This window comes from Limanda limanda, chromosome 13 (genome assembly GCF_963576545.1).
Source record: "Limanda limanda chromosome 13, fLimLim1.1, whole genome shotgun sequence".
Classification (NCBI taxonomy): Eukaryota; Metazoa; Chordata; class Actinopteri; order Pleuronectiformes; family Pleuronectidae; genus Limanda; species Limanda limanda.
The window spans coordinates 14123832-14151640 of record NC_083648.1 but is presented as its reverse complement, the minus strand read 5'-3'; the positions used below and the strand labels follow the sequence as shown (position 1 = coordinate 14151640).

The 27809-nt window shown below is 44.1% G+C and overlaps 1 protein-coding gene across 1 annotated transcript in view; it reads right to left on the bottom strand.

Annotated features, from left to right (window-relative positions):
* The window catches only part of LOC133017501 (ephrin type-B receptor 1-B), a 107706-nt gene that overhangs the window by 66160 nt on the left and 13737 nt on the right, over positions 1 to 27809 (bottom strand). The window contains exon 3 of the mRNA XM_061083610.1: positions 23677 to 24358. Within this exon, the coding sequence (XP_060939593.1) occupies positions 23677 to 24358 (682 nt within the window). The remainder of the gene's footprint in view (positions 1 to 23676; positions 24359 to 27809) is intronic.

Genomic DNA, 27809 nt, shown 5'->3' with positions numbered 1-27809 from the left:
CGGCACAGGATGAATGTTTGTCTAGATTGCACGGCGTACCTTGGTGCTTGGTGTTTTTCTAATGGAGACATTATGTTTGCATGAATCCTGGCATTAAACTCATTAATTAGCTGCTCGGTGATCTGCGTCACAGAGCGAGTGCTGGGCAGGAGGACACAGATATGGCGAAGTGAGGGCGAGCGAATGAAAAAAGCGTTTTGAACAATGGTTTCAGAACCCTCAGAGGTCTGGTTCTAAGGGCAGGCAGCAGTGGGCCGAGCAGGGCGTTACGCTTCGTTGAGTTTGGAACCGAGCCCAACGTCTTTCCTCCTGATTTGTGAATATTTAGATTGGAGGAGGCCAAGAGTGGGGGGGGGGGGGGGAAGCACGTACACCCATCACTCATCGGACGTGTTTGGTTTTCAGGGGCGGGAGGGGAGAGAACATTAGATCAACAAGCAATTAGTCTCCCCCCAGTGGGAGAATAACCCACAACTGAACCGGCTGCATGCAGAAACAAAACATTCCACCCTTTCAAGTGGTCTCCGCTGGTTTCTCTCTCTGTGCGTTGTTCTCCCTTTTCTCAGCCCTCACATCTTTTTTTGGGGGTTTGTCCCGCTGGCAGTGAATCTCTCTCCCCTCCCTCTCCCACCTTTCCTCCCCCTTGTTGCCTTCCTGTCCTTGACTGACGTGTTTGAATCCTCGTTAAGGTTGCCTGTCCGTCTCTCTCTCCTTCTCTCTGTATCTCACTCTGAGGTGTGGCAGCTGCGGCTCATCGCCTCGCCGCTCATCAGTCCATCAGCGACGACCTGGTGTCACAGAACGTTGGACCGCCAGAGATGAGACGATGATCTCTTCGTGGTGGGTCATCCTCCCAGCAGGGGTTCTTCCTCTCTAATTACTGATAAGACAACAATGTCGATCTGAATGTCATCAACAAGCGTGGTGATCAACTTCGTATAAAGCATGTTGGCAAATTCTCAAGACTCAATTGGCCGGGGTTGAGGTGTTACTTGAGAAGATTAGCATTTAAAAAAGGATCATGTGCAGAGCTGGGTGTTAGTGCTCAGGGGTTCCACTGAGCTCTGTGCTTGCTGAGCGGATAATATAGTGCACGCTGCAGGCAATGCATCATACATGGAAGCACACTGGAACTGCACCGCATAAGTAGCCTGTGCTTAGAATGTGCAGTTGTAAAATGTATGAAGTCCATAAAAAAAATCAGCGGAAACTGGGAGACGTTAAGATTTATGGACGTATCGTGAAACAAGAATTATATTAACTTGTCTTGCATCAACAGGTGTGTGGAAGATAAAAAAAATATACATTACATTTAGGAGTTGCAGGAAGCCAAAGCAAAGGCTAATGACCGAGATAGGTTTGGAAATGGTTTTCCTACTGAACCGCAATCAAAGTCACACCACACTAAGCCCCCCCCCCACGGCTTTCCCTTTGGCATCACTCCGAAGTATGCATGAGGTTCTAAACCGGCAGAAACGGCTTGGCAGCGAATTGTGAGAAACCCAATCAAACACACGCAGCAGTTCATGTGGAAAGGTAGTCGAGCTTATGTGATAAATCTGAAGGAAAGGGTTCCGTTCTGTAATATGAGATATTTCTCTCCTCAGAATTGCTCCGCAGAACTCCAATACTGAGTGTTAGCACTAAAGCTGAGCACATCAAAGCTATTACTCGAGTTGAGATGTTTTCTTTGATAAAAGAGATATTTGCATGATGAAATCCACGCAGCATTTCCCCACCAACTTTGGGGGAATTAATAACTTCAAATCAACCTTCTTTTGTGACATTGCTTGCTTTGCTTGGCTTGTGAGCTTTTAAAGCACAGTGCCGAAAAGGGTGCGTGACTCACAGAAGGGCACAAGCTGTAACTAAGCGTCAGTGACCCTTAAGTACAACTCTCGGCCCCCAATACACCCTTAACCCCGGCCCTCATCCATCACATGGGATGGATCACAGTCTTTAAAAGGCTTTAGAGTCATGCATACACCCACTCACTCACAAACACTCATACAGATAGGCTTATGAGCGGGTCAAGACCCCAGTTGACCCCTGTTGCTCTATGTTGTTGCTCAGTCACTCAGAAAGACAGTTCTCTCCCCTTTAAACCGCAGGAGGCAGCACACACACGACGACTGTTTGCTTGTAGAGATTTGTTTAAGTGATCAATCTAACAATATCAATCCGGTGGTAAAATGAATATGTTTGTTTGACGGAGAGGACACAGAACGTGGCTGGACAGCCAACATTAAAACAAAAAGGCAATCAGCGACTGCGTGCCTATTGGTATTCACCCTCGCTCGACTGTCATTGTTCATTTTCCAGCCCCAATCCACGTAATGAGCTGCTTTTCCAGCCCAGGTGTTCCATTTCTCCACAAGGTCATGGTCGAAACACAATACAATTATTTGAGACAGAGGCATGGCTGGAAACAAAGGCTTGTCAGAAATATCAGAAAATGCCCTCAGGATATTAAAAGTCCGGGTAAACTGCCTTTTAGGGTCATGATTTATTCATCCAGAGAAACCGACTCAAGAACAATTTCGTATATTGCTCATGAAGGACCAACATACATGGGAGAAGAAGGACATGTTGCAGCCCAAGATCTCGGACTCTGGTGCGTGAAATGTATTTGATCTACTGTATGTGCTGTTGTTTCTTTGTAGCTTGAAAGTACCCGGGGGTTCACGGTGGTGACATCACTTGGCAAGTCCGGTGAGTGCGCGTCCACGACCGCCTGTCGTCACCTTCAAATCGCAGAGAGGAGAATGTAAGGAGGGATAAAAGAAGGCCACGGGGGGGTTCTCAGGAATAAAAGGATGCTGGAGAGAGAGCTTTAAACATATACCTAGTCTGCTTTTGTTAAGACCTGCAGCGCTAAAGAGTTCCTCCCACAGAACACTCCTCCCGATCATTAATCATCTGTCCATTCAGACCCTGTCAGAACCTCTCTGCCACCTCCACCCACAAATTCACACACACACACACACACAACTCCTCTAAACTTTCTGCAGAACCACTCTTTCCTCTGAGCTATCTAACACATCAATATCCAGATCTGCAGAAACCCTCAGTGAACAATACTTAAACCCTGACAAAGAAAGCACACACATCCTCCACCAATTAGGCTCTGTAGCTCCACTTAGTGCCATGTTGCCGTGTAGTCTGCAGAGAGCAAGTTAAAAGCTGAATAATGAGAAGAAATAGACAGATGTGCGTTACAGAAAACAAAAAAAAACCTCTGGTGAATAATTTTACTCCCTGTCATGTAATTTGTGATGACAGAATCTAACAGCTACATGCATGCGAACATGTTAAACCATGTCCGACTGGATTCAACAGAACTGAGCCACCTCTCCTGGCAGTGGACCAGTAAAATACCTACAGGAGACAGTGTCCAGTGTGTGTGTTTGTGTGTGTGTGTGCATGTGTGTGTGTGATTTCCTGATTTCTGTAACATACGTAGTCTGCTTCACCTACGGAGGTGAAATCCAACAGCCTGACTGCTAAAACTAATGAACAGAGCAGGTATGTTAGACTATGAATACAGGAGGACAAATTCAATTGAAATGAAGATGTGTATGTGTCTGTGTGTGTGTGTCTGTGTGTGTGTGAGTGTCTGTGTGTGTGTGTGTGTGTGTGTCTGTGTGTGTGTGTGTGTGTGTGTGTGTGTGTGTGTGTGTGTGTGTCTGTGTGTGTATGTGTGTGTGAGCCTTAACAAACCAGCGAACAATTTAGCAGACAGCCCACGCCCCTGGGCAGGCTGTTACCATGGTAACCTCACAGCCAGTATTTTTTTTGGCTCACACTTTCCCTTTGAACAGCCGGCCAATGACAGACCAGCCGACTGGGAAATCTGGCTCACTGGAAGATCATGCACAGATCGCGCGTGTCCGCATGTGCGTGTAAGTGCACGTGCAATGCATTTTCCCTGTGTCCGCTTAATACGAACATGATACAAATCAAAAGAGCTATATAATCTTTTAGCTGCACACAGACTTATTATAACTGAATATTGGGTTGGCAGTCGGCCACTCTGTATCGCGCCTGGCACATTGTTCCAGGTCAATTTTATTTCCAGTGAGATGCAGCATTGTTCCAAGGCACTGGGCACATCTTTCACATATAGGAGTGGTCAGAGAGGAGCAGGGGGGGGTAGAAGATAGAGAAGACGAGGAGGTATTGGTATTCCAGGAAACACCACTGTGCCGATCTATCCCTGGCTGGCAAGTTAGTAGAGAAAACTGCCGTCTGAAGCATATCGGCGCTCAGCAGGTAGTAACATGTGCTTGCACCACAATCTCCACTGTTATCAGAAGCTAACTGGGGACTATACCAGGCTTGTTACCCAGTGCCAGCTAACACAGAGGGAAAAAAAACAAGAAGGGGCTCGAAAGACAGAAAATAAAACTGTCATGGGATATGTCAGTGTTTGATTGGATAATGATTAATGCAGCATTGAGGTGGTCGGACTTCACTCAGAAAGCAAACTGAAATCTCAAAAGCCATTTACGACCTCAATTTGGACACATTCAAATGATGGTGTAAGGAGATCAACAAACTTTACTGTCCAATTAAATCCCATTTGTCTCATTTGCTCTCACGGAAATTGTCTATTAATATGTCAGTGTTTTATTACCAGAATTCCGTCTTCGGATCGTGACGCGCAAAGACGGATGATCACAATGAGGCAGTAAAATCAGCAGTTTCAGGCCCTGTCAATTACCTTGCAGTTATGTCATATGGTGAATAAAGTATATGTCCCAAGATAAATAGCTTTCTCTTTTTACCACTCCAACTCGTGAGAGACCATTAGCTTCCTCTGTCTCAGCACTTGTCTCTTTTAAAAAGGATCTAGCTCATTAACTTCATGGCTGGATCAATTAATCTATAGCAGTTAGCCGAAGATGCCGGCGCTTGCTGTTTTTTTCTTCTCATTTGCTGTTTCGCCATCCAACTACAGTAGGTCTATAAAATTTACAACCTTCAGAAACAAGGTTGGGTGATGTCTACTAAACTGGCATATGGCAATGTCAAGAGTGAGAGAGAGTGTGTGTGTGTTTGGGGAGTGGGGAGAGGGGGGTATTAGGAGAGTTACGCTCTGTTTTCAGTCACTGCCCACATACTTCCATACGTATTATACGTTGGCGCGTTTGTTAAGCAATACATCCACTAGATGGCAGCGCAGAGGCGACAATTTACACTAAATGCGCAAGATAGCGGCATTTGTGTCCAGGATATTTTAGGTTAATTTCCGAATAATCGGAGGATGTGGCAAGGCATCATCCATCTTTAAATAAAGACTATAAAATATACATGTGTAATTTCAATGCATCATAAATATACGATTTTTAATCAGCATTTAAGTTACGTAAATCAATTACGGGATTTTGTAGTATCGGCACAACATAGATCAACGCTAATAGATGATGACGTCATCCATTGGCCCAACACTAGTTCAAACCTCTTTTCTCCTGCTCTGACATGAGGGGAGCAGAACCTGATGATAAGTGGTGGATTGAAAATAATAAATCTATCATCAATATGCGTTTGGAGAGGAAAAAAAGCTTTGCTCATGCAGAAATCTACCTTCGCCTTCTGAATTCTAACGGATATCAGTAAAAATACAGAAACACACTGAACACCTTCAATACTTTCATCAGCCTTGTCAGCTGGCAACACACGGACCCTTTCTCTGCTGCAGCATTGTCTAATATATTAAAATAGGATCAGGTGTAAAATTCGGTTCTTTGGTTTGGATAATTCTTCACAAAGTGCGTGATTGAAAATGAAAGTGGCTGTGAACAAAGACCCGGGCGGTGGCTTCAAGCTAAGAGGTTGCGGCCATAGCTACAGCTGAGTGATACAGTGAGAACAGACATACAGCACAGACTGTGTCACTACAGACAGTGACAAGAATAAAGTTGTGCTACCGCATAATATATAATATATACATACATTATATTTTACAGGTATATGGCTTTAAATCCAATTTGACAGGGAGCCTGAGAGTAGATATACCTGTACTGACTGAATGTGAACTTTAGTTTCATGCAGCAATGTCATGAGAGACACTTTCACATGTTATATTGGACTTTGACAGATTTGGTTCATGAGCCAGGCGAGATCTGCCCCATTCACAGATTCTTTACAGCGGCTGCTTCATTCAATCTTGAGAGGAGGACACAAATGGAACACTTTTTTCATTCATTTATCTTTCAGGTATATATATCTAACATAACCTCAGGAGTCTAATTTGTCCAAGTTGTCCTATTTTACAACTCAGAAGCAGTGGACTCTAGTGGTTGCTTCACAGAAGTTGTATTCAAGGAGACGGTGAATCTGCTGGTAGCTACAAGTCTGTCACCAAAACATCCCCTGAACAGACAGTGAGTCAACCGGGTTGGGATGAATCACGTGTGTTCATGTCGCAGAGAGACGGTGTCTGTTACAGCTTCAGACAGAAAACTGCATCCAGCATCACCGCACCCAGGCCAACATGGAGGTTCAGAACAGACAATGCACTAGTGTTTGAAAGTATGAGCATCGGTCTGCTCGGGTGGACGACGTGTTACCAAACTTTTATGTGGTTATGGTGTCGGGGGGTGGATGGGTTTTTACACTTAAACTCACACTTTTTGAGATCAGCAGTGAGAAGAGGCCGTTTTTCGGCTGTGTGATGGTTGCCAGAATATTTTGGTGTAAACATTGTGTTATGTGCGCTCAATTAGGAATCAAATTAGGGAATGGTAAACAGTGAAGGGACCTTTGTTTTCCGGGTGTTTTATCATTCTGCTGCGCTGCCACGTTCAGATGTGCATAATTACTCATCCCTTCCCTTTCAAAGGCCTCTTACACTTATTAGCAGAGCCTCGTCTCTGAGGTATTTTGGAAAGCATGGGCATTTGAAGCTATTCTTTAGCCGAGTTAGAGCCGTTCTCAAAGTTCAGTGTTAAATGGACTTGTGAGGAAGCGTGATGTGCTCTTGAGATCAGGACTTTTCACTAAGATTAACTGAGGTACTTACCACTGTATATGCAGCAGATTTCCTTTTTTTGTGCCTTTTTCTTTATCTGCATGTAGAAATTCAAAAACATTATGGTTTAACTCCCTACATTAATGAACTAACAATTTGTTAAAGTGCTTTGTTTAGTTATGTATTTCCTTTGCCAATGCTGAGATAAAGGAATAGATAATTGTGCTCGTATGATTCGGTATTTTGGTGACAGACTTGTAGCTACCAGCAGATCCACTGTTTCCTTGAAGACAACTTTTGTGCAGCAACCACTAGACTTTAGAGTTCACTGCTTCTGAGTTGTAGAATTGAACAACTAGGACAAATAAGATTCCTGAGGGTATGTTAGATATATATACACCTGAAAGATAAATGAAAGAACAAACTGTGTCATATGATCCCCCTCCTATCTTAAGCATGAATTAAGCAGGCGGTGTAAATAATCTGTGAATGGGGCAGATCTAGGCTGGCTCAGGGACCAGATATGTCAAAGTCCTTGTTGCTCCGATATAACAAAAGTGTAAGTTTATATTCAGTCAGTATTACAGGTATATAGCTTTAGAATATGTATAATATATATAAGTTTGAATGATTTACTCAATTGGCGTAATTCTTTCATACATTGCAATTTGTTGATTTAGACTAGAGGTTTGTAAAGACATCATCTCGATCTTTAGACCCAAGTTCAGAATTTTTCAAAATAAAGCTCTGTAATTCAGCCCATTATAGAGAATTGCAGCAACAAAACAAGTGCTGTGCTTTAACTTTCAAGACAAATTGTTAAAAATCTATGAATGTTGCTGCCATGACAGAGATTGGAACCCGCCACACCTGTAAATGTCTGCGTCAGTACGAAATGGTGCCAAGAAAAATAGACATGCCAAATGTGAAGCCGATATGATGAATGGTTCGCAAGATATGTCCGTCAAATACAGACGGAGAGACATTTGTGGAATTCGCTGGTTGATGGCGAAGAGGTAGGATAACAGAAGGAGGCCAGGAGTTAGCAGTGGAGTGGGCCTGGAGGTGGATGTCAACAAAGGAGAGGAGGAAAAAACATGTCTGGATTTTAAGAAATCCAACAGCGAGCTTGGAGGTTACCCGTGGGCTGTGGAATGCATCACTGCTGACAGGACACAAGGTGGTTAGGTGAGGTTGGAGAGAAGAGCAGAGGAGGGAGGGCGTGAGGAACACAGTGATGGTGAGGTCATCACAAGCAGCACTGGGATGGCACTGGCATCAAGTATCTAAAAAAAACAGCCATCTATACACCGATACAATTATGCAGTCACCAGCAGAGATGCTCATCCAGCTGCACAAGCATATCCGCTGTTCATTGCCCCTGCCGCAATTATGCCTAATGGGAAGTAATGATAAAACACTCGGCATCAAAAGAGAAAGCAGAAATTACAGTATGTGTGCAGCGTGGGAGAGGAAAAGTGACCCAGATCAGGGAGATAGAATGTGAGAGAGAGAGAGAGAGAGAGAGAGAGAGAGAGAGAGAGAGAGAGAGAGAGAGAGAGAGAGAGAGAGAGAGAGAGAGAGAGAGAGAGAGAGAGAGAGAGAGAGAGAGAGAGAGAGAGAGAGAGAGAGAGAGAGAGAGAGAGAGAGAGAGAGAGAGAGAGAGAGAGAGAGAGAGAGAGAGAGAGAGAGAGAGAGAGAGAGAAAAGTGGGCGCAAACAAAGTGAGAAAGCACTCAGGGGTGCATCTTGTCACTCAAATAGTTGGTGGCAGAGTCGCAGAAAATGTGTTGCTGTGCAAAGCAGCCATTTCTCATTGCATACTTAGAGTAGACCAGGCTATTATTTCTCAGGTTGACAATAGGCAACAGGATGCTGTTTAGACACAATATGCATCCGTCCTTCCCCACAGAGACGGCTCCATTCACGGTCTTGGATGGTTGCGCTTTTATACGAAACAAAAACAACTATTCTGTTGACATCAGGCCAGAAAAACTCAACAGATGAATAACGAGCATGGGGATATAGTTTGCTTACACAGAGACAAACAGATGTGTTCATCAAGGGCCGTGTTGCATTGTGTGAATAAACACAAGTTGACTTCATTTGCCGGCACACAATGTACCTGCAGCTGTGATACTATCTGAAGGTGTACACCGGCCTGATGGCTCATCTTTATTCATGTACTATTCACATCTGCATGACCTCTGCTCAGCCTTATCAGGAAACTGTATCCTGTTCCGGTCAGAGAGACACCTCGCGGTGATGGTATGCTGGATGGTGAACTGCAGCCCCCACCCCACCTGTTTGAATATGGACAGCACTGACCTTTATCGGCCCGCCTTAGTCAATACGCCCTGAGCTATGAAACTGGAAAACATATGTGTTTAGTTTCATGCGATCGTGTGTATGTGTGCCTGAAGTGGAAACATCCATGTGGGACCTCCTCACGCTGCATGCACTTCCCCACACGTTGCCAGATGGATGGAGACCAGAAGTCATTCATTCGCATGATAGACAGTGATGGACGAGTGTTGATGGATGACCAAGATATTGCACTTCACGGAAGAAAGGAAAAACCCAACAGAGTTGTCAGTGGAAGGTGGAGCTTTGCATCGCAGCAGATTTACAGTGAGACGTTTACCATCGGATTATACTGAGAGTCTGTGGCTTCTCAAGTCCTGTAAATTAAACAGATATCAATAAAGGAGGACTAGGTGAGAAGAAGTTCTCCATACATGAATAAATTATTATGAAAAGGTCCCTGATCACCGCAACCAAAATAAGGTTAAGAGTGTTACGTAAAAAATATATACATGAAAATATGTAATAAATAATAAATATATTACAAAAATATATATCTTGATTTGTTGATAAAGGCATTTAATATGTATTTTAATTATTACTATTAATAATAATAATTCACAGAGCCGAAATGGCCGAAAGCCATAAGCCATAAGGGTATAAGGGTTAACACAGTGGCAGTGTGTGTGTGTGTGGATGAGAGATTGAACATGTTCTGTAAGAATGAAGGGAGACAAAACAATTTATTTGTGATTCATTTCAATCATCAAATTTAATCCAGCAGCTGATAGACACTGTGGGGACAACAGTGCACAAATATGACAACAGGATTTATCTCATTTATTTTTTACTAGGTTGTATTTTATATTTTGTCAAGTTTATGGCCTCAGCAGCCACAGTCGTATTTTCTCTTGATTTCCTCATTTGCTCTTCTATCAAATTTGACTTTGCTCTCTTTGAAACTGTCCAAGCAGAACAACACATCATAGTCGCACTGTGGGACAGCTGCTGAGAAGACAGCAACTTTTACAAATGTTGAATGCTACGTCGTCCACTGATGCACTACTACACTCAGTGATGACCATGAACAGTTATGGTTGTGCGTGTTTACATTCAGCAGGAACTTACATCAAACACAATGTCGCACATCAAGAAACATGCATGTACCACCTAACCCTGTAATTGCAGAGTAACACATTGCACAGATGTATACACTCCCTGATGTACACACATGGAAGCACATAAATGGAAAAACAGGGTCAAATATGCTCTGACATCACATACGCCTGAATTCACACATACGAATGGAAAGCAGCGAAAAGTCGGCGTGTGTGTTCTCACATGTCAGTGGTCACGCACACACTCCCGTAGTCACTACTCTGTGCATAGACTTTGCATGTGAATGTTAATCAAGGGCCCTTCCAAACTCTGCTTATACATCTGAAAATATTCACATTACCATTAATGCCTCTTCGCATAAGGTTCGCGTGAACGCCTCCTGTGACACTGATGAGTAGTGTAGGAACCCTTTGGTGCGCCTAAATGCACTGGTCAACACACACACACACACGCACACACAAACACACACACACACACACACACACCTTTAAAAACACATCTTCCCTGAGGAGGACATATTGGATTAGGAGTGATTTTTTTCTTTTTTCTTGGCGCTGTCTCAAAGGTGCTAGATTAAATGTCATACCCACTTTACTACAGAGGGCTCAAAAATAAATCATGCTATCCATATACACACACACATGAAAAAATGTACACCACAAACCCACACACCCACCTGCGTACAGTACAACACACAAACACGCACACACATAAATACAGAGAAATGCTCACTCTGGGAGATATATAACATGCTGGCACACCCAAACACTAAAGCACCTGTACGGTCCGGCGAGTCTGCTCTTTGTATTTCAATCACTGAATCAATGGTTCTAAATTGATTGTAGCTGAGCAGGGGCCAGAGATGTTCCCCGTGGCTCGGTGCCCTGGCCCTCTATTGATTAGATCTGAGAGAGCCAATTGCTTTCACACTGGATTAAGGTGTTCCGGGGCAGTGAGCAGGGAGAGAGAGAGAGAGATGGTCAGAGAGAGAGAGAGATGGTCAGAGAGAGAGAGATGGTCAGAGAGAGAGAGAGCAAAAGGAATGGGCAAGCCGGAGAAACACACCAACAAATCACCGCGATCAGGGCGACAACACAGCTAATTAGGTAACAACCACTTCCTGGGAGAGGGCTACGTGAGCACAACAACATACTCCTGTGTCATTCGCAATAATGCAGAGGCAAATCATAAGGGTGCACACACACACACACACACACACACACACACACACACACACACACACACACACACACCTCTACATTACAATGATTCACATCAGAAAGCACGAACACAGATCAAGGGTGTAATCTCATTTGACCCTGGTGCTAAGTAGCCCATGGCAACAGCATTACACTTCAAAGCTTCACTCTGAGTTTGTTACACATTCCTGCTCCGAAGTGTCGAGCGCTGTAACCTAGAGGAATCAAACCAAACTGCACGAACAGCTGGCTTCATACGATCTCTTCTGACCCGGATCAAATGAGGAATAAACTGTGAGAGGTGTATAAATCATCTTTTTACAAAGCCGCTCCTCTCCTCTCCCAGCTGTCCATTCATCTTCCCGTTTGGTCACGTTCATATTCCACTGGGGGCAGTGTTAAGCAGGATATCCACTCAACACCCCATTACTCTTCCTCTCCACACAACAATTAGCCGCTCCTGCAAGGGGTCCTGTACGGAAGAATGGGCAGGGAGGAGTGGTGGGCGATGGAGGCCCCCCCAAGCCTCGGCCAAAGTTGAGTCCTTTTGTCTGGCCGAGGTTCCCATTTCAAATCATATCCATGCACAAAGGAGACGCTTCCAATCCAGATTAAGCGCTTATGAAAATGAAGGACAGCGAGCACGGAGATGTGGAGGAAACGTGGACGCAGGTCACAAGGGCCAATAGAAGGGCCCCTCACTCCGAGCTCTCGCGGAGGCGTTTCTCGGGGGGGAGCGGCCCCATTCACATGGCATTAGGGAGGTAAAAGCATTGGATTGACTGCGCGAGTCAGGAAACCTCAATATACATTTGGTTAATACCCCTATTGTAGTGTTCTCTCTGTGACTGCTCTCCTAGCTGACCATAAGAAAAGGAGGACAGAGGTAGAGAGGGAATTAAAGAGGCAGAAAAGATGGGATAGAGAGGAGAAACAAGAGAGGGAGGGGAGAGGATTTGCTGGCCCATTCATGCCAGGATGGGTGTGAAGCACACACACACACACACACACACACACATACACACACACACATGCACGCACACACAATGAGATCCTTATAAAACGGCTGTGCACTCTGTTTGTGGGAGTCTGACATGACACAATAAACCTGAGTCAGGAAACCTGCAAAAAGCCAAAACACATAATGACAGGACGACCACTGCAGCCAGCGCTGTAAAGGTCAGTTTATGGGGAAGCAGGAGCAGAGGAAGATCGGTGAAAAGGAGAGACGGATAGAGAGGCGGAGAGATAGTGAAATTGACTGAGTGTATGAGCATGTGTGTGCCTTTGTGTCGCTATCAGTCCGCGTTTGGTTCATTCCCCAAAGGATCTTATTATGCTTCACTCTGGCTCCGACACAAAGGCAGCGTGTCTGTATCTCGGCCCATCCAGCTCCCCCAGAGAACATTCTCGGCACAGCAAATCCATTTGTTTGTCAGCTCCTGCCTCGATTCGGACTCGGACTAATCAGATATCATTCTTTTTGAGAAGCATACCACTGTGCAGTCTGGTCCGGCGACACAGTTTCACAAGATAACATCTCGGCTCTTTCAGAGGACCTTTTTTTTTGTATTTGTAAGCGACGTGCATAGACATCATAAAAACCCTGTCAGAGGGTAAGTTACAAAGGTATCGCTCAGTGCATCACATTTAATGAAATTCCCCTTCTAATAATAAAATCATTACTTCTATAAAAAAATGATTTAGAGGGTGACTACACTTTCTCTGGGGAGTTGTCCAAGTTTTCGCCTCATTAAAACGGTTGAGGATTATTAAAATGCTGTTGTTAAGTGTAAAATGGGCTTTGGGGATGGACGTCAATCAACTAAAAGCAATGTAACATCCTGATTTTAAAGCAGCCGTCTAATCCATAGCAACATAGCAGCATAAGAGCTGTGAGAACTGCGGCTCAATTACATATCTTGACCCATGAAATCAATGAAATCGATGGCTTCTAAAGCACGAGAGAGACATATTGAAATGTGTCGCTCCGGTAGACAAGCGTCTGGTGCACAATGACGTGGGGGAATAATCCATATCCAGTGACAGCATAGTGTAGATCACAGGATAGCCTAATTTCTGTGGTCAATGATTCCAGTCTATGAATTTCAGCAGCGTCCGATTTAATGAGTGGAGACTGAAAAGTCAAGATAGCTCAGATGCATGAAATAACAGGATTGGTTTTTTTTTTACATTCACTGTACCCATCGTGCATTTCTTCTTCGATTTAGCAATGTCACATTACAATATGAGTCATTGCAGTTCTGCACACGGTACTAAATGCAATCAATCCGACCTCCGAGCAAGAGATACCTGCAACACGTAAGCAGCTCGGCTATTGACACAGACGCTGCTCCAGCTCGGCAGACACAGGGAAAGCATGACGGGTGTACAGTGGCTTTTCATTATAAAACTCCGCCAAAAGAAAGATTCCTCTCAGAGGTTTGCAGACTTCATTAGACTCCATAAAACCGCTCACACACTTTGAAAAGTCCATTCACGTTGGTTTGACCCACCCGGCGAGGATGTGCTCTCATCTCCTCTCGACTGCACACACGCTGGGAGAGATGAAGAGGGACACACGCACGCATGTGAAGCGTCACACAGACATATAGCTCATAGTCTGCTCATGCTAATTTCGGTGTGAGAATTAAAGCTTCAGCCCCCCCAGCAAGTGTGGGAACTTAGTAAACAAAAGGAGCCCACAGCCCAAAGTGCTCAAAGAGAGGATTACCAAGTCACTCTCTTTCTCTTTTTTTTCTCTTCCTCCTTTTTTTTTTTTTATCACTGCCCACTCATCACACACACCTAGACACACACACACACACACACACACACACACACACACACACACACACACACACACACACACACACACACACACTCCTTCTCTCCCCCGTCTTGCTCTCAAGATTCAATATTCACACAGTCTCCTCCAGTGGGCGTTTTTTGTAAGACAGCCACAGCAGGGGGTCCTTGGCACGAGGAGAGACAGCAAAGGCGAGATCGATAATATGTCACAGAGATGTGTCTCTCGGATTCGTGGGCTTCATTGGCTCTTCCCGTCCGTCAATCTGGAAGAAGAAGACGTTTTCTCCGGTTTCTACAGAACCACATGCCCCTGACCCTGAAAAGTACAGGCTGGGTGAACTGTCATCGAAAACGTGCAATTACACGCAGACAATGACACAGTGCAACGCAAGATTATGGGAGTCGTCTAATTGCCGGATAATTGCATATTGTGAAGGTTTTGAGGTTGTGTTTGTTGCGACCTGCCCTATTATAGGGAGCCTAGTTGGTTTAGGATAATGTCTGGTGTCATCACATTGATTACACAGACATAATTCTTCACGTGTGCTTAGTCTGGGATATTTAGGGAGCACTGAGGATGAAAGTAATGTACTGCACACTTCAAACGCAGAGAAGTTATGACAGACGTGATGAGGTCATGAAAGCGAAATATGCAAAGTTCAACGTGCACAGTTTTTATCCAAAGATGTTAAGCTTTGCGTTGATATTAAGTCCCGGTACCGACAGACAGGATCAGCTAAAAGCATAGAAGATATATACACTTGGCTTGCAGGACTTTCTTATTGTGAACCTAATCCCATCATGCTGACTTTGTGCTTTGATGAGTCCATCTACCAGAACTGTAATCTGTGCTTCCTAAGCTATTAAAAACACAGGCTTGCAACCTAAAATTCCTGGAAACATCCTATAAGAAAAAGTTGAATTTTGTCCTGGTAACACTAAAAAGTATATTTTGTCATCTTCATTTCTCTCACATGAACAATCAGCCACCTTCGAGTCAATAGTTTTCAAATTCCTCTATCATAAAGGTTTCGTTTTAATAAGCGTTTGTTTGTATGTGTGTTGGTTAGCAGAAAACCAAAAAAAGTTGAACGGATGTTACAGAGTTTTACGTTTGAGGGATGCGTTATGAGACAGGAAATTGAATGTTGGTGTGGATCCGAACCAGGAGGTGCATCCAGGAATTTGTCTTCACTTTCTTAAAATTGCGACAAAGGGCGTGTCTGACATTTGTACAGATTTCTCAGAGAGTTATTCATGAATCTGGACAGAAAAATGTCAGTGTGTCCCATTTGCTGCAGTTTGATTGAATTGGAGTGGCCTGGGCGGAGGTATGCGCTCTTCTGAATGCCATTCTAGTTTCAGTTACTTTCTACTCGAGTAATCATCTCTCTGAGGAAGGAAGAGGAGGAAGAGGTCCAACAGGTCAATATCTCAAAACCATTCAAATAAAACCAACACAATCTGTAATCCTGCATATCCAAATATCACCGGAGGTAATAGAAAAACTATGCTTGCACCTACATTGTTTGCTCTGTCGGCTAGCTCTCAAAAAACAAACAAAGGTTTATTGGCCCTGCTATAATCGCAATTCAATACTAATTAATTTGTAAATCCACAAGTTCCCCAGCCTAACCTTGACTAGTCCATATCTATCACCATGCCACTGATAACCTCCAGGAGGGGACGAGACAATTTCCCAGGATTGAAATGTGTCGCTGGGCTGTCAACCCAAGGAGGCCGCTCTGTTTTATTAGCTGAACGGTGAATACTGATGGACACTGATGAGTCGAGAGGGAGAATCAACAAATGACGAGCGGCGGAGAGTGGGGAATGTTTTTTACTCTGTGAAACAGGGGGGGGCGCTCTGTGGAGAGGCTCACCATGTCTCCTCATTACTGCCTGATGGAGCATACACTCCAGAGAGGGGGAGAAGTGAGGGAGGGGTGAGCGGTGGAGGCACAAAAGTACAGGGAGAGTGACAACGCTTTTCTTTGTGCTGTCGAGAACTTTATAAACTTTTGGTCTCTTCTGCGTGGATAGACACTTTTCCACAGCACTGGGGTTGATTTCTTTGTTGTGATCTTGAAGGTGCAATTATAATTCAAAGGAATAACGTGAGGAATTTGATTGATGGAGGTCATGGCTGGGGTGAGAGGGTGAAGTGGAGGCTCCCACAGTGCTGGGCTTTTGTGTTTTTGCCAGCGAGGGTGACACAGGCAAATTAGGCAGAGCCTCGGCCATCTGGTGAAAGTTAGGGCGCCTTTGTCTCCCAGCGTGTCCCCCTGGCCTCAACACCCAGTGTCCACACCGAGAGGAGAGGAAGAGAGGAGTGGAGAGGGGATGACAAGACTGGGGATGAGAGGAGAGTAAAGGACGGGACAGGAAAAGAGAAGACTGGAGATGAGAGGAGAGGACAGGAAAGGGAAAGGGAAAGGAGAGGGAAATAGAAGGCTGAAGAGGAGAGGAGAGGAGAGAAAAGTATGGGACAGGAAAGGAAAGGAGAGGAAAGTATGGGACAGGAAAGGAAAGGAAAAGAGAAGGCAGGAGATGAGAGAAGATTGGAGATGATAGGAGAGGAAAATACATGAGAGAATAGGAGAAGACAGGAGAGGAGAGGGAAGGAGAAGACTGTAGATGAGAGGAGAGGACAGGAAAGGCAAAGGGAAAGGAGAGGGACAAAGAAGGCTGAAGAGGAGAGGAGTGGAGAGGAAAGTATGGGACAGGAAAGGAAAGGAGAGGAAAGTATGGGACAGGAAAGGAAAGGAAAAGAGAAGACAGGAGATGAGAGAAGATTGGAGATGAGATGAGAGGAAAGAACATGAGCGAATAGGAGAAGACAGGAGAGGAGAGGAAAGAAAATAAATTTAGAGGAGAGGACTGCACAGGAAAGGAAAGGAGAAGACAGGAGATAGAAGAGTAGAGGAGAGGAGTGAGGAGTGAAAACTGAAGTAGAGGAAGAAAACTGAAGAAGGCTTTGCCGAGGAGGACTGGAAGAGATATCGGGTCAAAGAGGGCCTTCTCGAAAAAGTTCCTGTGCAGCAACTAAGTGAAAGACCAAGTGAGAGATGACAAAGAGATGCTGAGAAAGAAAAGAAATCCCAGTGACCACGGCTTGAAAGGGACTGAAGGTTAGAGGACCAAACAAAAAAAAAGGCAACTGAAAGGGAGAGTGAAAAATAATAGGAGCAGGAGTATATGTCATCCATGGGGGATAAGACGAGCTGTGTGTGGTGGGTATTTCCATTATGTGTGAACAAAATCTCTGAATTCCACTCACATCATTAGGAGCTGACTCTGTCGTTGGGGCGAGAGCAGTGCATCTGTGTTTGGGGTCATTACAGACACTCTGTTTGGACCCTAAATTCAAAGAGTCTTTGTTCGGGTCACACTCTTTCACCACAACTCTCTGCCATCCCCTATTCACTCTATTGAGACCCATGGAAACAAGAAGTCTTTCAGCCTCTGCTCTTTCTTATGGCTTATATAGCCTCTACCGCCCACCTCTCCATGTTTACTGTCTCCTGCACACTGGTCCTCACTTGCCATCGGACTAATAGGAGCAGGAAGAGTCAGACCTTGACTTAATTAGGCTTCAAGGTGACTTAGTGGATGTTGGTGTGTGTCTGGGGGTGCGCGAGTTGGGGTCTACCCATGAGTGCTCCACTGCAAATGAAGTAAACTCTGTGGAACGGCGGTAGACGAGGCCAAACAGGCTGGAAATGGCTCTAATAGCTCACCAGGCTTGTGCGGGGTGCTGTCTGCCAGATCCTGTATACTCAGATGAGACGTTTAAAGAAGTGATCAAACCCTCGCCGGAGCAGAAAAACTGTAAAGTCAAAAGTTCAGAGTAAACAGTCTCTGAAGCCAAACTTTAAAAGCTTTAAATAAATGAATATGTCCAAAGAGTTTTACTGCTTGTTTAACAAAATGTTCCTTTAATTTATTTAGAATCTCTAATCTCTCAGAGTAATAAAGCAGCTGGTTGCTGCCCACGACAATGAAGTCTGTATGGGTATATATATTGAGGTTTATGAGGGTTAAGGGTAGAGTTAATAATGTGACAAATGTGCTCGGAACACCACATTCAACATTCTTTAAAATGCAGACATGGAAGAACTAACAGTATCTCAAAGCGTGTGCCAAAAAAATGTGTGTTTATGTGTGTGTGTGTCTGTGTGTGTGTGTGAGAGAGCGGGCGCGTGTGCTCGTGCCCCATGATGGCAGCCATTAGACAGGAGTAAGGCAGCCATGATGAATCGGCACTTAGCTCAGGGAAGCGCACTTGCTCAATGGGCTGTGAATCTCCCGCTGCCACTGTCAGCCTGCAGAATGTTAAATAAAGTTATTTGAATATTTGTAATATTAATGTACCAGCGTGTCAAAAGCCCACTGGTGCCTAACAGAGAGAGGAAATATGAGATTTGTGCTGCAGTGTGGGTCTATAGGACTGTGGTGGGGAGGAATTATAACTGAATAAAAGCATAATCATGGATAGTGTAGCGAGTTAGAGACAGATGGATGGACGGACAGATAAATTGTTCCATGAATAAATAGCCAGATTATATCATGGATCATGATTTAAGCCGTTAAGCTTTTCATTGCTCATTTTCCATTCGAATACATTTCACACGTTAGAAACAATACTCGTTCTATTTCAATGCTTCTACTTTCCTCTTTCCCCTACTCAATCTCAGAGGGGCAATCTGCCTTAGACGGGAATGAGATCAATGTATGTGATACACTGACAAGTGTACAAATAGCTTTTGCACATGATCAAACTGTAGCGGGTCAACAGACGTCATTGGAGTTAACAGTCGATCAACGTGGCGCAGGATATGTTGATCGTCTGTGGCCCAGTCTCCATAACCTCATTCATATACCTTGATATTAACATGATCCGATCACAGCTGGTCAGCTCTGAGTAGAGAACAAACCCATATGAGTCCTGACTTCTGATTTCTCAGACAACCTTGAGAGGTACTCACTTTTTTATGCTGTTTGTTTATATGCCTCTCAATGCCCATATGTTTTTTTGTAGCTACAATATCAACATTGACTGAGTTAAAAGTAAATAGTCAAAATCTCACTACATAGAGCTGTGCACAGATCATTGATTGTCTCAGCCCCTCCTGACTCGCTCACTCTCTCTCGCGCACGAGCACACACACACAAACATTGTCATCTGATATGTCTGTTAACTCCGACTGGGTAAAAACAACATTTTCTTAACACAAATAAGGTAAACATGTGTGTTTTCACATAGAGCCGAGAAGTAGGGTTGAATCACAAGTGGTCACAAGAAACCCATTCAGAATGTATCTTTAATGCTTATGAGAACAGATGGACTTTAAGCTGTCCAGGTCTAAAGAGTCTGATCTCAGTCGGATCAATGTTAATGTTAGGTAAAGACAGAGGCTAAGATTTGGGTTTGGCTCAGTAATTATGAAAAGAAGACAAAATACAGTAGAAGACCCCATTAAATAAGAGCTTCAGCTACTTAGTAGCCAGGTAGGTCAATATTTATCAGCACAAATAAAATGTTATTCCTCATAGGAAAAAGCGTTCACAGTAAAGGGAAGACAAGGGAATCTTAAGTATTGTGTTGTTCTTCACAGAGTGTCATTTAGTGACTGTTTACTCTGAAGCAATTTAAGCCACATCATTCACTTTTACGAGTTTAAACGTCTGAATAATTAGCGCACCGGGGAGTTTGACTCTCTATATATGGAAATTCAAGGAACATTAAAATGAAAAAGAAAACATAAACAGAGATGGATATGAAGTAAACCTGAGCAAGGTTTCTCTAAAAACCTCCACGCTCTTACTTTAGACACTTGAGCCAAGCAGGACGCACACACACACAAGACAAGATTTGCGTTGGTGGAGGTAGTGGGGTGCTATTTGTGTCTCCGCTCGATTTAACAGGGAGGTGATAAAATATTTAGCAGATTGCTTACATAGCCATGGGGGGAGAGGGAGAAGGAGAGAGAGAGTGAGATAGAGGGAGAGAGAGAGAGAGGGAGAGGGGGGGGATACCCAAATGGCTTGTGTGGGAGCTGGGGAGCTGGTAATGAGGATTGCATGCTGGCATCATCGTTACACTGCACAGCTCTACACGGCCTCTCTGCCCAAGTAACAGCAGGCTGCGTGCGCACACACACACACACACAAACACACACACACACACACACACACACACACACACACACACACACACACACAAATACACGGACAGCTACATGTCACTAATTAAAACATATAGATTAGAGAAGTTGCAATCAGGTACGGCCGACTCGCTCACACACACTGACAACACGCAGACATGCAGGTTTAAACCCACAAACACACACACAAGCCCACTCAGGTGCAATTAGGCTCATTTCCCCTGTCATATTAAACGACTCGCAAATTAAACAAGTAAAAAGTGATTAATGTGTCACCTCAAAACATTTATCACCCCTCACAACATTTGCTTTTCACTGTGCATAGATAAACATATTCACAACCATGCACTTGATAAGCACAGTCGTGCAACTGTTACATACCATGTTAAGTTATCTCAGAGAAATCTCTTTCTCATTGGTTACAAAGCCAGTTATTGCTATAACTGTATAATTATGAGTACAATGTATAATTATGTTTTTATATAGTAGTCATTTTAGGCAGTAGCAATTTGCTTCTACTCTATTTTTCCCTATATTCTGTATATTCTTACATTAGTGTATAACAAAATTGGCTTGTTAAGCACAGTTCAAAACAGAAGTAAAGTCTCAGTCGCTCAGGCACAGAGGGGCAGCTGCAGCTCAGGAGATGGAGCCGGTCGTCCACTAATTAGAAAGTCTGCGGTTCAAATGTGTCTAAGAGTCATTGAGCAAGAGAGTGAAGCCCAAATTGTCCCCAATAATGTACCATCGATGTGTGTGTGTGTGTGTGTGTGTGTGTGTTTGTGTGTGTGTGTGTGTGTGTGTGTGTGTGTGTGTGTGTGTGTGTGTGTGTGTCTGAATGTGACCTGTGGTGTCACATTAACTCTCACACTGCTATATAAATGTAGTCTATTTCCAAGTGTGCTTTTAAGCACCGAGTGCTTTCCCTTCCCAATATAATACCTTTCCCTCTCATGTCGCTCTCAATGAGGGGAATTATTTCAGCATGAAACTGCGTTTTCTTTGTGTTCCCGCTCGTGTTACTTCATCTCTAATGGGCAATTACTTCAGAACCGATGCTGAGGCCACGTTATTGCACCCACCCCCCCAATTGATTGGACACCCATAGTACTCAGCCTCCACAAGCACTTTAAGGTTAGATTCCCCCTGTTTAAACATTGGATTACAAGCCCATGAAAAGAGACTGCAAGGGAAAATAAAAGATTGAGAATGCTCTTATTGGAGGGGCCTCTCTGAGGAGATGAGAGGCGAACAGATTCCATACGAGTCTCCAGAGAGCTAACTAGTTCTGAGAGATAAAAATGGCAACATCATCTGTTGCTCTCCTCCTGTCTGACTCTTTTTTTTCTCTCTCTATGCATTCTTGTTGTCAGGTTTGTGTGTGTACGTCTTGAGGCTTAAGGTCAACCTACACACATTTCACAGGTTTATACAACTTTCTTCTCCAGCTACACACTAAAAGCTCCGTCCATCTACAGAATGATTATTTCATATGTTTCATAATGCCACATTTCCACAGGATGTAATTTCAAGTTAAAAGGAGGCTACAGACGATGAGGTCACTCAGAAATGTTTGTTCTGATGGTATCTTAAAATGTATAAACATCGAAAAGAAAATAACAGAGTGGTTTTATTACATTAAAGTTCCAGTCACATTTTTAATGAAAAAATTTTTTGTACCTGCTATAGTAGAACAATGACGTTTAATAAAAGATTGGCATTTGAAACACAAACCTTCAATGAATAGGATTTAAATTAATCAGCTGGTTTCATGAGCAATATGTTTAAAAGCATAAAACTAACTAGTGTCTCAAAAGCACAAATTATATTTCTGGCCTCGTTGGATCAGTTCAAGAACTCGACTCATTTTCCGTCTGAAACTTTCCATTTGACAAAATGATGCTGAGCTTGTGTTCCGTTGAAAAGTTCGAATAAAGACTCACAGCAGGCAAACAGAAGTTTGATACTGACAAGTCATTAGTTTGTCCATTATGAACTGAAAACAATTTTTTTGGCTTATAAGTGTCGTATAGATTCATTGACAAATAGGTAAATTAAATGTACCTTGCACTGAAACAAAACATGATAACCATGAAATGACCTGTGAACAATCTAAAACACGCTTCTGATGAGATGGCACAAAATATCTGAGAGGAAAACTTCCAGCGAGGCAGCCAACCCTCGCCTTGTCATTTACATTTGAAAGTCATTCCACCTCAGCCAAGGACTTAATGTGTGTGTGTGTGTGTGTGTGTGTGTGTGTGTGTGTGTGTCGCGCATCGGGTATAGAGCGATGCGAGGAGGATACAGTAGACACAGTCACACATAGTATGCTTTGTAGATATGTGGCTCTCTCATATCTGTTTATTGATCGGAGCAGATGTGCGTCAATCAATCTTATCTGAGCTCCACACACTCTCCCGCTAACCTCCAGAGGCGGGCCAACCAATACTGCTCCACACTCGGAGCCCCGGGCGACTCACATTATCATCAGACACCTTGAGGAAATTTTCTTTAAATGTGTGTCTGTGTGTGCGTGTGCGTGCCAGTGTGTGTAAGATTGGGGAGTGTGTCAGAATAGCACGGTGCAGAGCGCGAAGGTGCATTAGAGGACGGACAAAAAGAGGAAGTGACAGCTTCAACAGAAACCCAAGATTAACCTCGTCTATTACATATTCTTCAGAACTTAGTCCTACCCGCACATCACACTGAGGCAGAATCAAACCTCTCGCCATCTGCAGAGTGTGCCGCTCACAGGCCCGGCATTCACAGCAGCTTTAGAATCAATGCTAATGTGCCTTTCGAGTATGCAGGAGGTGGATGTGATCAAGGCAGGAATACCGAACATCATGCTCAGCAAAACGCATGAAACGCACTCGATCCAGCCTTTTCCAACAATGTGGAAAAATGTGTGATCCGAGCCTTAAATAGAACAAATTCATGTCGCCTGTTGACAACGAATTGACTTGTTCTATTATAAGAAGGCCGTTTCAAAAGAGAGTGATGGATGAAAAGAAAGTTGAGTGCTTGCATCTAGCAGAGGTAGCAGTTAAACAGCATCTACTGGAGGATTAGGAATGTGTGTGGTTCTGCTCGTTGCTCACCTCGACACACGTTGCCATTGTCAGGTTCAAATCCCGCCTTGCATGTGCAGCTGCCGATAGGAACCATCCACTCTCCGTCTCCGTTGCAGTAGAGCTTTATGGGAACATCTACTTCCTCTGAGTTGGGGATGCAGATCCCTCTCGCGATGACCAGGGAGGTGCTTTCGGCCCCCGTCATCGTCTCTGGAAAGATCGCAAAGTTCTGGACCACACTCGGGCACTTCTTGTAAAAGACCCGGACCGACAGCAGGGACATGCACGCCCCGTAGTCCTGGAACGCCAGGTAGAAGCCGTTCTTAGACAGCGGGCCGAAGCTCCGCACCTCCGTGTTGACTTTCATCAGGCGCCCGCCAAAATCCACCTGCGAGAAGCTTTCGTCGGCGGCGATCGTGTCCACCTTGAGGTACGGCGCTTCCATCCAGAAGGCGGTGCCCTTGGTGGCGATGACGGCGTCTGTCTCGTAGTAGTAGAGATTGAATGTCTCCTTGCAGGAGCCGGGGACATTGGGGATGGAGCTGCAGTCCCGCACGGTGAATCGAATTTCCACATAGATGCGCTGGGCTCCGCGCCGATCGATGAAGGTGGTTAGGAGCCAGTTGTTTTGACTGGGGTCGAAGACGTTACACACCTGGTAGGTCCTGATGGTGTTGAGGTTCTCGTCGTAGCCACTCACCTCCTCCCACTACAGACAGAGAGAGAGAGAGAGAGAGAGGGGGAGAAGAGCACACAGTTGATTAGTAATCATCAGTGACAAGGCTCTGGTCGCTTTTCATTTTGCGATAGAGAATGCTAATATTGGCTGAGCGTCACCGATTTCGTACACATATCAGTAATCTCCCTAAGGCTCCAAATGTGAGCTTTCTTCCTGGATTAGCAGAGGGAATCAGCCTGTCAAGCTTCAGGGATTATTGGTGCATGGAGGATGCACAAACAGCCTTTCTCTGAATCATAAATAATTGTTTAAGCACAGCGACATGAAGAACACAACTTTGCTCTCTTGTTCTCTAAATACACTCAGCAGCTGTAGTATGTGTTCTGACGCTGTAAACTACAAAGTCAGTAATTACTTGCTGCTATTTGCCACCTATGGGGATGGGCACTGAGTTGAGGCTTATAAAATATTCTGTGTAACAAATTCAGGATTCTGCACTAATGAATTTCAGTCAGACAGATGGCGACAGCTACATGGCAGCTATGAGCCGGGCTGATGGAAAGAATGTAAACGGTCTTTCTTTGATCCACACATTTCCTTGGGTAGGTATCGGAGGCCCATAGAGGTTTTACCCCAGTGAGCCAGATCCTGATGAAAATGGGCCGTGAACATTTTACTTGAATCACTGCGAATCAGGAAGAGGGATTGAAAAAAAGCTTCTCTAGACACTTGTTGTTAAGATCAAAATGTCTAGTGATATTCTAAATACAAGGCTTTAATTGCCTCTCACTGCCTTGACAATGTCTGTTTGTTTGTTTTTTGTTTAATTAAGAAAAATTTATGCGAAAACTATTAGACAGATGCAGTATTGGTCAGGGAAGAACTTGCTGGTGCTGATACAGATGAGAGGCAGGTCCAGTTTTTTTATTGTAGTTTCTTTTACATTGCAACACAGGGTCAATATTTTCGTTTATGGCTCAGGGAATAATTTATGGATCTTAATGGGAAAAAAATGACATATTTTATATGATATTTATAGTGTGTACAATTTGGTGCAGATCAGGATCAAGTGAATTTAGAGGTGCTCATAAGGGGACTGCTGGGCCTTGCAGAGGTATGCAACCTACTTGGGGGCATGCAGCAGCAGTTACCCAAAAACAAATCATAAAGCAGATTTCCAACAACAGTCTCATAAAAACCTCACTGACGAGAAACAAATGTATTGGATAGAGAGGGTGCTTTGAAATGTCTCCTTTAAAACATACACACACACAAACACACATTCACACCAACACACTGATCCAAACAGCTGTAGGCGAAGAGAAGCTAATGAGGTCTATAGTGTTGTGAGTGGGCCTCGAGTCAGTTCTTATTTCTTTTGTGCATATATCTCCTTGTGCTTCCTCCTTCCGCTGACCTTTAACGCCCCTGGTGCTCAATCAGGCCTAATGGAGAGGAGAAGACACAACCACTCCACACACAGGCCCCAGCAGCCGGTCAAGAGATGGTCAAAAGATTCCCAATCCTTATCAGATGCATGGGTCCGTGAAATGATTTGGGGCCAGGTTTAAAGGTTGCCATTCCATTGAATTGTGGGGGTCAAAGACACACCAAAAATGGAATAGATGATGTGATTATTTGGCCCAGGGAGCACACCTGGAGAAAAAAACATCAGGAAGGTATATGGTTTGTCCAAGAGCGGAGAAGGAAGAGGAGGAGGAGGGAGAAGACACGTGGAGAACAGTGACACTGCTGACATGATAAACGAGTTTACAGAAATCTGAGGTGCAAATTAAAGCCTTTTTTCACCGCTGCTCCCCCGGTGCCCGCTCTGCTCTGCTCTTCTCCCCCTCTCCGCTCTATCCCTCCCGCTCTCCTCTCCCGTCTCTGCTCTGTAATGACCATTCATCAGCATTACAGGAACCTGTCCCTTTCAGCACTGCCTGTTCATTAATACCGCCAGCCCTGGGCTCCTCTGCACCCGTCTGCTCCGGTCTAGGAGGGGGTCCTCTCCGCCCCTCGTCTAGCCAAATGACCACCATCTTTCACGCCAGAGAGAGGCCCGAGGCGTCTCCGATAATGCCCATCTAAAATCTGTCCAGAAATTCATTGGCTCATATAATAATGAAGTGTGTTTTTTTTTTTTTATTATATCCTCCTCTGTAGATATTCTGTGTCACCATTGTGTCGGGAATGAAGAAAACTATTCCAGGTGCATCAGTTACTTAGCAGAAATCACATTTCGGGACACGTCGTGGTCTTATCCTTTCACTAGCTTTGTAATCATCTGCTGTTGATGTCTGCATGGTTTTGTGTGTGTGTGTGTGTGGTGTGTGTGTGTGTGTGCGCACTCCGAGAACATGTTGTTTATAATTTGATGGTTTACCGACCACATATTGATTTGCTGGCTGTTGTTTTGCTGCAGAAGAGCTCGAGGCTACGCGACACATTTCTGCTTCTGTGGGACCAAAACATTTTATTACTCTGTTACTAAGCATCTTTATCATTAGCCCTGCAGTGCACATGATGCATGCATGTTAGCAGTACAGGTTCTACAGTCAGATTAGCACTCAGTTGCGGTTTCCTGTTCCTTTTTCCTGCACTCTCATACAGACCTTTTAGATCATTTAAATCAAATCCATCTCCTGCACTCTGTGACATCTCTCTGACCTCGCCAGAGAGGAGTGAAAAGGGAAGGCATCATCACCTGTCACCTCACTGATAATGGAATTCCCTCGTCCTTGCATCCATTTTCTTTTCAAGGATTTGTGTATAAAGCAACACTGTTAGTCCTGCGCTGTGTATATTTAGTCCATGCATTATGGACCTGAGCACAGATATGCGTTCCTGGCATGTATCATTCATATGAGCTGAAGGTGAACAAGGTGCGGGGGAGAGAGAGTGTGATTATCTTATGTTCCTAAGTGCTTTTTCCTCTTTTGTACTATGTGTCACCACATGTGTTTCATGCAATAGATCTCATATATGTTCAAGGAATAAGAGATAATGCAGTTTATGTGGCAGTCAGGTAACAAAATATAGCAGCAATATAAGGGGCAGACTTTTCTGTCATCATCACCTATGTTGGTTGTGTGTACTTATAAATTGATTGGTTTGTAGACGCTTGGGCCTCATTGCCATTGTAACATTATTATGGTATTACTACGAGTAAAACGAAAATCCTTTTATTATATTGTTGGAGGCAAAGACTACAAGCAATCCCATGAGCCGCTTCAGCTTCTTTATCTTCTTTGTTTATTGCTGTCGTCACTTCCTGTAATTGGCCAAAAAGTCTGACCTATCGCAAATAAATATGTTTTCAAACTGCAAACTATCCAAACTATGGGTCTGTTTAATCCAGATCAAGACCACTTCTTCAGGTCAGACAAAATGTTGATTTTGGTAGTTTTGAAAACCCCAATGCACACATTCTTGTATCACAACATCTATATTTTATTCATACAAATATCACTGAACATAA